Consider the following 12,620-nt stretch of genomic DNA (forward strand, 5'->3'; position numbering starts at 1 on the left):
GTTTAATTCGATGCAAAGCGAAGAACCTCACTAGGGCTTGACATCTCTCCTTGTACCCAATGGCTAGGGCATCTTTGGGGTGTTTTTGACCAAACTAGACCTCTTTTAAACTTTACTTACCAAAATATATTACACCCCAAAGTTAATAACAATCTGTGCCCTAAGTAAAATACTTAATAATTTAGCATTTTATCAAGCAAAAAGTAAAACGTTGACTATATCAATATTTTTATTAAAAAGTTGCTAAAAAATTCAGCACTTTATTAGGAAGAGATTAATATTTTATTATTAAAAATACTAAACTATTCAGCATCTTATTAAGACGCTAAACTACTTACTTTCACAAATTATTACCCTCCAATTGATAGTCTATTTTGGATATGTGATATGTCATTACGAAGATGAAAAAAAAATCAATATATATTTTGATCGAAATATAATTGAACCTCAAACGGACATCCGGAAGCTCTACAAAGGGTTCTTGAAAGATCATGAGAATCTCAGTTGAAGATGAACCACAATCAGTTTGTTTGGTCTTCCGTCGGGGAAGTGACTTGGTTTGATCGTCGGTAAGAGAAGAGGGATTGAAATAGATCGAGTTAAAGTCAGGGCCATATTTGAAATGAGAGGAAGATATAAGTAAAAATATAAAGAAAAATTTTGTAGCGTCGTAACTCCTCTAAATTTTTTTTTTGAAACTTTTTTTTTTACTTTTTAGCATTTTATGAAATATAAAACGCTAAACAATTTAGGGTTTTCTAAATATTAAAGTAAAATGCTGAACAATTTTGAAGATGTTTAGAATAGGGCAAATAGGGTAAATAATTTTTGTAAGAGGGCTAATTTGGTCAAAAAATTCCATTTTTAACTTTGTAAAGTGGATCGGGCTTGAGCTCGACACTGATCCGATTGTGTGCCGAGTCAATGGGTCAGGCCTGGATCAAGAGCTACTGCCTACAAGTGAAAATTCCGTCTTTTGAACAAGAATTAGTCGCAAAAGGCTTATTTCTCCCACTGACGACGAGAACGATGAAGAGATCGGCGGCGAGCGTCGCTTCCTTGTTCGCGCCTTCTCTTCTTCTCTTGTTCCTTCCCCTCGCCTCCCTCTTCTTCTCTCTTGCCGTCGCGTCTCCCTCCGGGTATGCTCTTCTCCTTTGATCTTTCATGTTTCCACCCCTATGTAAACCCTAATTTAGACCTCTCATTATCTCTTCCTTCTTTGGTGCATTCAAATCCTTCAGATCTGGAGATGGGTATATCATTGCAGGTCGCGTGAAGTTGGAAGGTGAATCCACTTACATCTGAATGTTTCTTCCTTTCTTTCTTTAGTCCTATTTGATCTTTTTTCTTATATAAAATCAAGTTTGTATTGCTATCCAATTCTAAATGGTAGATGAATCTTGATTGCATGCGTACAATAGTTCCACTCCTAAAGATAAAGATGCAATTTTTATTTTCTTAACTTAGGAGATCTCATTGTGTAGTGCCCAGAAGCTGTCTTGGCAATCACTTGTAATTTTGAGGCATAAAAATTTCATCTTTGCTATCATTTTTGTTCTCCTCTTTAAGAAGTGTCGCGTTTAAGAACAGCCGTTTGTTTAGTGTTATGCAAACGTTTCCATAGATTTAGGTTCTTTTTCTCTCTTTCCTTCTTTCTTTTTTCCTTCTCACTGCCCAAAGCTTGGAAAGGAATGGACAATAGGTTATAAAGAAACAATGGCAGGCTAATAAAAAACGTACATTTATAGAATCAGTACCACTGGTGGCTACTTTGGCTGCTTAGTGCTTTGGTATGACCTGTTTCAGGCATTGTTTTATGGTTGTGTAATACACCCATTTGTTTGCTTGTTTGTTTGTTTGTTTTGTCAAGCGCTTGTGACAATTCATTTAAAATTGGTTTCCTGTAGAGATCAAATGCATGTTGTGCATTGCCCTAACTGCTCTATGGTGCAATTACTCATGTAATTGACTGGCTTATATAAAGCCAACCAAAAGATATTCCATTTGTGAGATTTTTGATATTCCTTAAGCTATGTAGGATAATGAACACAAACAAATAATTTGTGTTTATATAGAAGAACCTGATATATCATTATGAAACATAGAATCTTAACTTCTTTTCATATATGCATGTTGGATACTACTCAGTGCCTCAAGTTTTATTGTAGATTTGGTGTTATGTTATTTCCTAAAGAACCTTTTGTTGATCAATTGTTGACTGCATGTCATGTGATATCTATGTTGTTTCATCCTACATGGGTAGCCTTTTCAATATCTTTCTGTCTATTCTTGTAACATAATTTCATACAACAAATTTTGTTCAGTAGTTTTAATGAATTAATTGTTGACAATAGGTATGGGATCTAAAGGCTTTGGTCTTTCTGCGAAAATGTCAAACACCAAAGTAATACTCAATGGTGGTCAGAGGGTCACATTTGTTAGACCAGATGGTTACTTCTCATTGTATCCTATTTCTGCCCTTAATGCTTGTGATTTACTTTTAATCTCATATAAAATTACACATTTTTGCATGGTTGCCAGAATTTATTTCGTTAATATCATTTCCACCGACCTAATCACATTAAAGTGTTAATATATCATCTTTCTGAAGTATCTCTTGAGGGTTGTATCTTTCACCATTTGCTATTGATGTAGCTGCAAAGGAGAACAGAGAGCCCGTTGTCTTTTACAGCAATTAGTAAAAGATGTATTGAAGTTTTGAAATATAAATGAAAGGACCTCGTGTTGGATTGAATCCAATTCTAGTTTGTGCTGTTATGTGTCTTTTGGCATACAGTAGGATGTATATTTTACCACAAATGTTGGGTTGTGTGTGTTTAGAATCTACATGGACTATAGCCCTACAGATAGAAACTGATACTGAAAGATTGGTTGAGCAGAAGGTACATAGTGATGGGAAGCTAGTGTTATGAATCTTAACTATTGTGAGTATAAGGCTGGTCAGCAGCTGCAAAGGGACAAAGCAGGAGAAGGATCACATTTTCAAGCTCAGTAGTGGAAGCAGAACACTAGCTTATTTTTAACTGATCAAAATTATCAACTCATAGAAAGTAGGTTGATTAATATCCCACAAGTGTCGATCAGATATCTAGAAAATATTTCTTAGTCAGGGATGAAATTTGAGAACAAGGAGATAGAGAATCAATCAGAGAACTTATGAGGCTCACTTCACACCGACGCAGGGCTCTTGCGGCACACTTGAGGCTCATGGATAAGGTTACAAGGTTGTGCACACTTTTTACTAATGATACTTATTCTGAAGCCATTCTTCGTATTACTGACCTTATGTTGAATGTAGAAAGTGGGTTTTCTTACCACTCGTATGATGTAATTGCAATGTAGATGTGAAACTTCCATTTAAGAGATTAATATTAAGCTGACCAGGTCGTTAGCTTATTAAACATAAAAAATCTGCGAATAACATCAAAAGTTTTAAAGGAAGAGTACAATTTATTGTTGCCTTTTTAATTTTTAAAATAGTATTTCTTTTCTAACTACTGCAAGAAATTTGAAAGAGGCCTGCTTCTAAAATGCTGAGGGTTGTCTTGAGTCTTATTCCTGGAGCTTTGAGGCTTATGGCTCCCTTCATTATGAATCTGATAGTCTATGCCTCCAATTGCAATGAAGCACCCAAAAACTGTCAATCTAAAATTGTAGGAACTTAGTCTCAAGTTAGCACAGCATAGTAAAAAAGCAGGTAGGATAAGATAATATACTAGAGAACTAGTTAAGGAATGTGAATGTGAAAAATAGCAGTTATTGAAACTCTAATAAAGCTGGAAGCTAGGGAGCAATGATATGAATTGCTGGTTCGGTGGAGCACCTTAGAGAGTGTTTGTTCTCTTGCAAATTCAAAAGGAGGGGGACATCAGGCCAGATGGCATTCAGTTATCATCTAGTTTTATTGGAGTGTGGCTGTAGTGAGTGAGAAGAAAATTGTAACTGAAGGTCAGCATGAATTGTGTCAAGAAAGTATTGTCTTAATCCTTAGTAGTCCATTTACATGACAATACCTTCTTTTACTATATACCAAAGGTGGAGAAAGGTAATAAGGCCAATGAAGAGGTTGAGAACAAAGAGGACAAGTAGGCCTACATTTTAGAGCAAAAAAGGAGAAGAGAGGGATGATTAGACTATGGTGTTCAGTTTAGCTTGCTCCTTATTGCAATGAGTGACTTTAATTGTAGAATGAATTCTTGTGATGTTTAATCTTCCTAAATCATGTATGTTGATGGATTATTTGGCCTTTTGGGTAATTGGCCAATCTATCTTTTTCTTTGACCTATTATGCTTCAGTCACAATGTGCCAGCTGGGACTCACTTGATCGAGGTGGCTTCAATGGGTTATTTCTTTTCTCCAGTAAGTCTTTCCTCATTTTGTTGAATGAATCTAAATCTATTCAGAATTACAGAATGACTTTCTACTGTTATATACCAGGTCCGTGTTGATGTTAGTGCCAGAAATCCTGGTAAGGTTCAGGCGGCACTTACAGAGAATAAAAGGCTTCTAAATGAACTCATTTTAGAACCTTTAAGTGAAGAGCACTATTATGAGGTGGTTAAGCTTTACTTTTAATTCTTAATGTTTCCATCTCTACCTCAATTAATGGAGTTTGCTGTTTTGCAATCATTTTGCAGGTAAGGCAACCTTTTTCAGTTATGTCTCTTTTGAAGAGTCCTATGGGTATGATGGTGGGATTCATGTTGGTTATGGTGTTCCTGATGCCGAAGTTGATGGAGAACATAGGTAATATACCAAACCATACTCACGGATGAGATAATTCTTTTCTAAATCCTAATAGCTTAGCATGATAACTCAAATTGGTAGTTTGGTAACACTCCTATTCTAGTCCCAAAATAAGCATGGGATGCTAATACACTCATATCTTTCACCGGAGTTAGATTATGGGTATATCATTTCCTCAATTTTCATAGATATTTAAATTCTAGAAATAGATAGTGTTCTAAACAAGATTCTAAGTATCGGAATTAGGATTGGGATCGGCTGTCCAAAAAAAACTATACATATTGGCAGTACCAGCCGTCTGTATCTATTTATTTTTTTAAATATAGAAAAATTCTAAAATTAAAAACAATAATAAGATATAAATATAAATTATTCACATATAAATCTAAAAATCAACAAATAAATATTATTTTCTTAATTTTTATCTCTCTTTCTATCACTCACTCTCTCTTCCTCTGATACAAATTAAAATAATTCTTACTTTCTCCTTAACTAACTCTCTTCCACTCTCTCTCTCTCTCTCTCTGTTATTAATTTTTTGTCCTACTAACTCTCTCACTACCTCTCTCTATCGGACTACCACTCCCTTCCCCCCACCGACTCCCTTCTCTCATTAACTCTCTCTCTCTCTCACCGTCTCCCTTCTCTCGATCTCTCCTTCTCCGATTCTATCACCTCTCTATCTCTCTCCTACTAACTCTCCCTCTCCCTCATCGACTTCCTTCTCTCTTGGTCTCTCCCTCTCCGATTTTTCTTCGGCGATGCTTCTTCGACGAACTCTGACGAGGTATTTTTCCGACGAACTCCGACGAGGTATTTTCTCTTTTTCTCTCTCTCCGACGGCTCTCTTTATCTCTCACTCTCTCTCTCTCTCTCTCTCTCTCTCTCTCTCTCTCTCTCTCTCTCTCTCTCTTTCGTACTCTCCTTTCTCCCTTTCTCTCTCTGGATTTTGGTTGGTTTCGGCCGATACGGCCAATCTTGACATAAGACGGATCGGGTATCAGCTAATCCGGCTAGTACCAGGTGGAAACTAGTCATTTGACTAGTTTCAGCTCTGGATTGGAATTAGTCGAAACTTGGAACCATGATTTTAAATGATAACTTTTTTTATGTTTATAAAAGAAATGAGAGCTAGAACTTATTTAAATTACACAAATACAAAAGGAGAAATAATAGTGAACTCGAAAGAATGAAGAAATGGAAGAAACATTTATTTTTATATGCAATTGGAATTCGGAAGTTATATATGAAAGATGTCATTTGAGTAAGCACAAAGAAGGCCAAAATATTGCAATGAGGACTGTATTCCTAGCATTAAAAATGGATTGATGGCCTTTATCCAAATGAATTATGCTGAGTATAGGTGTTTTTATGTACAAGCATTCCAAAATTGGCCATAATTTCATTCTTAAAGGTATATTACTTCTTTTCCAGAGCCCTTTTTCCCTCTTTGGTACTTTAGTCCATTGTAGATCATAATTCTAAGTAGACAACAATCAGTACTGATCTTAGTCAATCTTATGTTTACCCTCTAAATGTTATTGCTATAGAAATTCATTTAGCATCTTACAATGGAACTAGTTGTGTATTTAGCATTTAGAAATACCTGCCTATCAGTTGCACTCATTATGCATGAACCTACACTTGGGAAAGAGTATAGTAAGAGGGAAACAAGAAACTTCAATTCATAAATAATTTGTGCTTGATTTTTTATAGTATAATATATGTAGGTGCGTCCAATAACTCTGTGGGGCTGGGGACCTCTATGAAACATTCTTGGGCTGCTTTCTTTATTTTTATATTATTCTTTGACTGCTTTCTTTATGTTTATATGCCTACTTGGAGTTATCATAAGCATCCTTTTGAGGGCCAATCTCGTTGATAAAGAAATTTACTTCCTGAAATTTATATGCTTATTTTGTGTGACTTTATATTCTGGCATTCAGATCCGGAAGAAATGAAACGGGCCCAAGAAGAGATGAGGGCCCAAGGAGTTCCTTCTCTTTCTGGTTTACTGTCAAGGGGCAGCTAGGTTACATATTTTTACACACTTCAAGCTGGATCATAGAGGATGGGATCACAAACTTATCAAACTCAAAACTATAAATTCTTCGCCCTTGTCATAACTTTCATTATGCTATTATAGTTAAATTTTGTTGGCTCTGTTGGACGTGATTTCAAATTCACCCTTGGGCACAATCCGAATCACACCTCCAAGGCAGTTGTTCATTTATCAAACTTATATATAGATAACAGAAGCCTGTAAGACTTGAGGATGTTCTTGCAGCATATCTTTGAACTTAAAAGGTATTTCAATTGCCAGTTCTTCCAGGTTTACTGAACTGTTTTCGACAGAGTTCTGTATGTAGTAATTGTATAAGGTTAGGTCTGGTATGGTTGTTTGGACTTAAGATTGGATGGTTGTTAAGAGGCTTCATTGCTTACTGCTCATCTTTATTCTTTGCTAAACTTTCTCTAATCCACTTCTCATCAATGCCTAACTAATCAAAGAGATATCACACCTTTACTGACTTCCCATGCTGAGAACTAGCATCAATACTTAATTTATATGCACATTACTAGTGTTTCAATGTATTTGGACTTTGGAGATGCCATATATATATACCTAATCAATATGTTCGACAACCTAACGACTAAGATCACGAAGCGTTTTTCTCGTGTAAAATGGTTTTGCATTTGGGCTATTTATCTTTGCATGGATATTCTCCATGGGAGAAAAAACTAGGGTGTGAAAACTTAATTACCTATATGATGTCTAAATTAACACTCTCTTTAGATGATGAGGAGAAATTGACTCTTTCTCTGCTAGTTCGGATATAATATGGACAAGAGAAATATAAGGTACTCTCTTTATTTTAAAGAGAAAAAAAAAAGATGTTAATCAGTATGCCCTTCATCTAATATTTAAAAAATACACTTATTACCTAAACTAAAAGTTTTATTTTGGACACTACTATCTAGGGTTGTCAAAAAGAAAAAGGAAAAACCTCGCCGGCTTGTGAGACTTATGAGCTCAGCTCGTTTAGAGGTCCACTTGAACTTGGCTTGAGCTCTAAATGAGTCGAGCAAGCCGAGTTTTCTAGCTCAAAATACTAATCAGAGAGTTTCATTATGCCACAATTGGATAAATTAGACAGAAATATCACATTGCAATCAAATAAATTAGAGAAATTTATTGTGTTACGGTCAGTTAAACTAGAGAAAGATATATGATTTGAACATGGAACGAAAATAGTTCAGTACTAACTTTATTAACGTTTTGCATGTCTTATGTAAAACACTAAAAAATTTAGCAATTTTGTGCCTAATACATGAGGTAGTAGTTGATGTGCCCAAAACAAACCCCCTTTGATATTTAAATTTCGTGAGTGGATGATTTGAATAAATAAGTTTATGAGAAGGCATAAGCTTGGTTTTAAAAATTAGGTTTCTTTTTTTTATATATATACCATTTAAATCTTATAATTTACTTACATGCTTTCTAAATTTAATATTTTTCGTCAAAACACACGGTTCCGAATGTATACCATTTAAAGCCCTAATGGCATGAATACCCTTTAGAGTTAATTAACCATTCTAATTTAAACACTTAAGACTTTAAAAATTGAAACTACCCATATCATATTTTTCATAAATTTTTCTTAGTGAGGAGTACTTTTATTTTTTCTATTAAATTATTGAGACTTGACTTAAAGCTTAATTGAGTAGGTATCTGCACAAATAATATATTACTTGATGGACAAACTTTTAAAGAGTATACACACACAAAAAGAAAAACCTAAACAAAACTAAAAACATTAAACCAAACTACAATATTCAAGCTAGATGTTGCATCTTTAGATAACAATTAATCAAACAATTAGTATTAAATGTGTTTATCCTGGTAAGAGACATGTTGTACTCTTCCTTAAAAAGATTTCAAAAAGGTAGAGACCCAGATCAAGAGAAAAGGATTGAAGGATTGATCAGTAAAATGGAAAACATAGTGTGCATGACATCATTGACATGAGTTTATACACAGACATCAAGGTTGGTGGTTTTGGAATTAGCTTGAGAGATTCTAGATGTTGGGTTTGGTATTTATTTAGGAAATCATTGAGATGGTAGGTTGTATGAGTTGAGATGATAAACATATAACATCATTTTAGTAATTTGCTCCTTTTGTATTATTATAGAACTCAGTTGGTTAAATAGGTTAATATTGTATAAGGGCGGTCGGGTTCGAATCTTAAGGATATCGATATTTAGTGGGATACCGATAAACTCACACTTCTTTTAAAAGAAAATTAAAGCTAACTTGTAATGTCTCAATTAAATTATGAACTCTCAAAACTAAGAATTTTTTTAGATCAGAGGGTTTATATGATTGAAAAAATTTTCAAGAAATGTATGTGAAAATAATAATAGTTTAGAAGGCTAAACATAATTAACCTTTTTTTAAGTCCTTTATATAAATAGTCACCAATATTAAGAATTTTATTGCAAAATAGATCTTCCCTTTGATATCTTTAAACCAACTCCTCTTTTATGAGTATACTTGCAAAAGGATAATTAGAACATTCAATATTCTTTGAATACAAATGTTGGTTTTGTTTTTAAAAATTGGCATATAATATTTATGAAATATAGAATCTATTTTTTGTGTTATTTGAAAAAAGATATTACTTAGTACTAGTAAATAAAATAAAGGGTTGAAAATGCTAATGAAATAGTGGCTCAGATCCATATTAAGTTAATCCTCTATTAATTCACTCTTTATTATTTAACTTACAGTTGTTATGTAACGATTTCACCATAGGTATTACAATTATATAACAACGGATTTAATTATTTTAATTTATTAATTTCAATTTTTGTGAATTCTTAAACTAATAATAAAATATGCTCTTCAAGAGGTTCATTTTGCAAGTTTGCAAAAAGGGGGAGGAAACAAAAACATATATTTTCATTAAAAAAATTAGGATATGCTTAGAATATTTCTTATGATCTAATATGATTATTAATAAATACAAATATATCTAAAAGACGAGTTGGTTTTTGTCTTTATCATAGCTAGATATTTCTACTCATTCATAAGAACTAACATATATATATATAATTGATACCTTAGTCCAATTTATTCACAAGTGTAGATATATTTGTTCTTAACTATCATAGTAGGGGTGAAAACGGATCGAATACGGATCAGATAGTGCTCAATCCATATCCAGATTCATATTTTTAGTCCAGATACGAATTCGGATACGAATATTGGACGGATAACAAAATTTAAAATCATATCCAAAATAAACAAATACGAATAATCTTCGGATAGAGGATCAAATCTTAAACGGATATTGATTGAATTTAAAATAATTATAATATTTTATTTAGATATAATTAACACAAAATTATTAAGAGTTTTACAACAAATAATTTTTTTGTATGTCAAATATATGAAATTAGAAAAATTAATCTCTATAAATAATATATAATATATTATTAGTAACAATATTAATATTTACTATTTAAATAAGCAAACTAAAAACTATAAATTATTTAAAAAAATATGCAGATAAACAGATATCCGATATCCCTATTCGAATCCGGAAAATATATCCGACCGGTATCCAAATTTTTTTCAAAAAAATTCTATCCACATCGAAATCAGATAGAAATTTTTTATCCAAATTCGATTCGAGTCGAGTCGGATAGTGGATCCGGCCGTAGTTAATCCGACCCTTTCACCCCTATATCGTAGACATTCAACATTGTTGTTGAAACCAAAACTCTATACATAAGTGTTAAGGTCTGTAATGAAGGATATCTACCAACTTGACATTGCAATTAAACATGGGGTGGAAGATAATTAAGCTATCTAATGATCCAAAGAAAGAGATGGTAGCAAATCCATGTGGCTCAAAACATAGAAATTGTCATCCTTTCACACTTCCCACATCATTCTCTTATGATGTATGGCTTTGATTTACTCTTCCTTTTTATCTTTAGAGCTCAAAAGGAAATACTTGTAGTACAGAATCCATCATAGTCCCATTAATGATTGATGGTGTCCAATTTCAATCAGCCACCTGTTGTGGCCCATTTTTGCAAGTTGAAATGACTAGCTATCACTTCCTCTCTTCTAGATTCTTAATGTTGTTAATTTCAATGATCATTGGAAGCTTCTCTTTTGTCATATATTTATGGAAATTTACATATAACATCTCATCTTTTAATAAAATTAAAATTTATGAATATATGCAGAAAATATTCTACCGTTAGATCAGTTAGTTAAATTAACTATACTAAAAAAATTACGAAATACTCTCAACCAAGTAATATTAAGAGCATTTTAGTCATTTAAGAAATAAAGACATTTTAATTATTTTAAAAATAAAATATCTCTACTTAACGAAATATTCTCACGGTGTTAGTTCAAATCTAACCCAGGTGTTTTCTTCACATATTCGCTAAATCATACGGCTCTGTTTATACATAGTAAAAATATAGGATATTAACTGTGATTACGTCGTAAAGTATAGTGTTATATACAAATTTCTCTATTTTTATTTTTATTTTTATTTGATGAGTGGAAGTTATTGATGGTGAGTATGAGTTTAATATGCAAAGAGATTTAGTAAAGAAAGTAAAAGATGAAGTAATGAAACATAGCAGGATCATTGAGAAAAATATTGCATTGTGTAATTATTGTTTTTTTCTTCTAAAGGATAGTAGAAACTCTTGATAATTCCTATTGTTGCATAGGGATATGTGCTAATTATATATTATCAGGCTAAAAAAATATCATTGCAAACTAAAAAAAAAACTTAGTTAAAAATGAATTAATACTATCAAACATTAAACTTAGCATACTTATTATCATCTTGTGGAGTTAATTGGAAGGTCTAGAGTTCAATTATATCACATGAACTCACTAGTATCAAACCAACTTTTACACCTACCATCTTCAAATCAAACTATATCTTTGTAGTGGTAATTAAGACACCTCAAACTTGTAATCAATTAATTTAGTTCCTAAACTTTATTATATGTTCTAAAAGAAATGCACTAAGATTCTAACTTTATAAAAAGAGATCTTCACAATTTGCATCTCTAAATAATTTATCCTTGTGGGTTCATTTTAGATCTCTTTTTATAGATATGAAACAACAAAGATTAATTGAATACAGTAGCAAACAACATCTTTTATAAGAATTGAATCATAGCAACTCACCCTCAAAAGAACAAACAATTCACAGGAATCAATCTCTCCTAAATAAAATAATCTTAAAAGAGAAGTCCATGGAAATGAAACACATTTAGTAGGCCAAATTATAATAATAAAAGCTTGATTCTAGTCTAAGTAAGGTATGGCCTTATTAAAACATATGCCTAGTTGAATATTATAATAACTATATTCTAGAATACAAACATTATTTATCAAAATTATAATTTATATTACACACTAACTCAATTACTAATTTACTATTAATATCTATCCCATCAACTACTTTATCGGATCAAAGAATACTCATGATAATTTTATGAAAAATAAAATATATTTTTTTTCTATCTTTCTCTTCAATTTAGATCACATATAAAATAATAATTATACCCTTATTCTAGAATACAAATAAATATAAGAATAAAATAAAAACCTCATTTTAGGAATAATAAAGAGAAAACTATATTCTAGAATTGATCGTATTCAAAGTAAACAAGGCCTTAGGTTAATTGCATTTTGCTCTTCTATGGTTTGACTTAATTTTTTAATATTCTTATGTATTTTTAACTTAAGCATTTAACTCCCTTGTAGTCTTAATTAATGTACAACTGTTAATTTTTTTAATCA

The 12,620-nt window shown here is 32.2% G+C and overlaps 1 protein-coding gene across 1 annotated transcript; it reads left to right on the forward strand.

Moving 5' to 3' along the window:
- The first annotated feature begins 975 nt into the window (after positions 1 to 975).
- Positions 976 to 7,219, forward strand: LOC140767567 (ER membrane protein complex subunit 7 homolog). Its single transcript, XM_073107530.1, has 7 exons — positions 976 to 1,139; positions 1,242 to 1,285; positions 2,355 to 2,463; positions 4,318 to 4,381; positions 4,460 to 4,576; positions 4,660 to 4,768; positions 6,715 to 7,219. The coding sequence occupies exons 1-7, from the start codon at positions 1,030 to 1,032 to the stop codon at positions 6,798 to 6,800; spliced, it is 639 nt and encodes a 212-aa protein (XP_072963631.1). The 5' UTR covers positions 976 to 1,029; the 3' UTR covers positions 6,801 to 7,219.
- The last annotated feature ends 5,401 nt before the right edge of the window (positions 7,220 to 12,620 follow it).

This window comes from Typha angustifolia, chromosome 9 (assembly GCF_048772165.1).
Source record: "Typha angustifolia cultivar Huaian chromosome 9, ASM4877216v1, whole genome shotgun sequence".
NCBI lineage: Eukaryota > Viridiplantae > Streptophyta > Magnoliopsida > Poales > Typhaceae > Typha > Typha angustifolia.

Coding starts and splice junctions, on each gene's coding strand:
- LOC140767567 (XM_073107530.1), top strand. CDS start 1,030: ATGAAGAGATCGGCGGCGAGCGTCGCTTCCTTGTTCGCGCCTTCTCTT. Junction 1,140..1,241: donor GCCGTCGCGTCTCCCTCCGG/GTATGCTCTTCT, acceptor CAAATCCTTCAG/ATCTGGAGATGGGTATATCA. Junction 4,769..6,714: donor GAAGTTGATGGAGAACATAG/GTAATATACCAA, acceptor TCTGGCATTCAG/ATCCGGAAGAAATGAAACGG.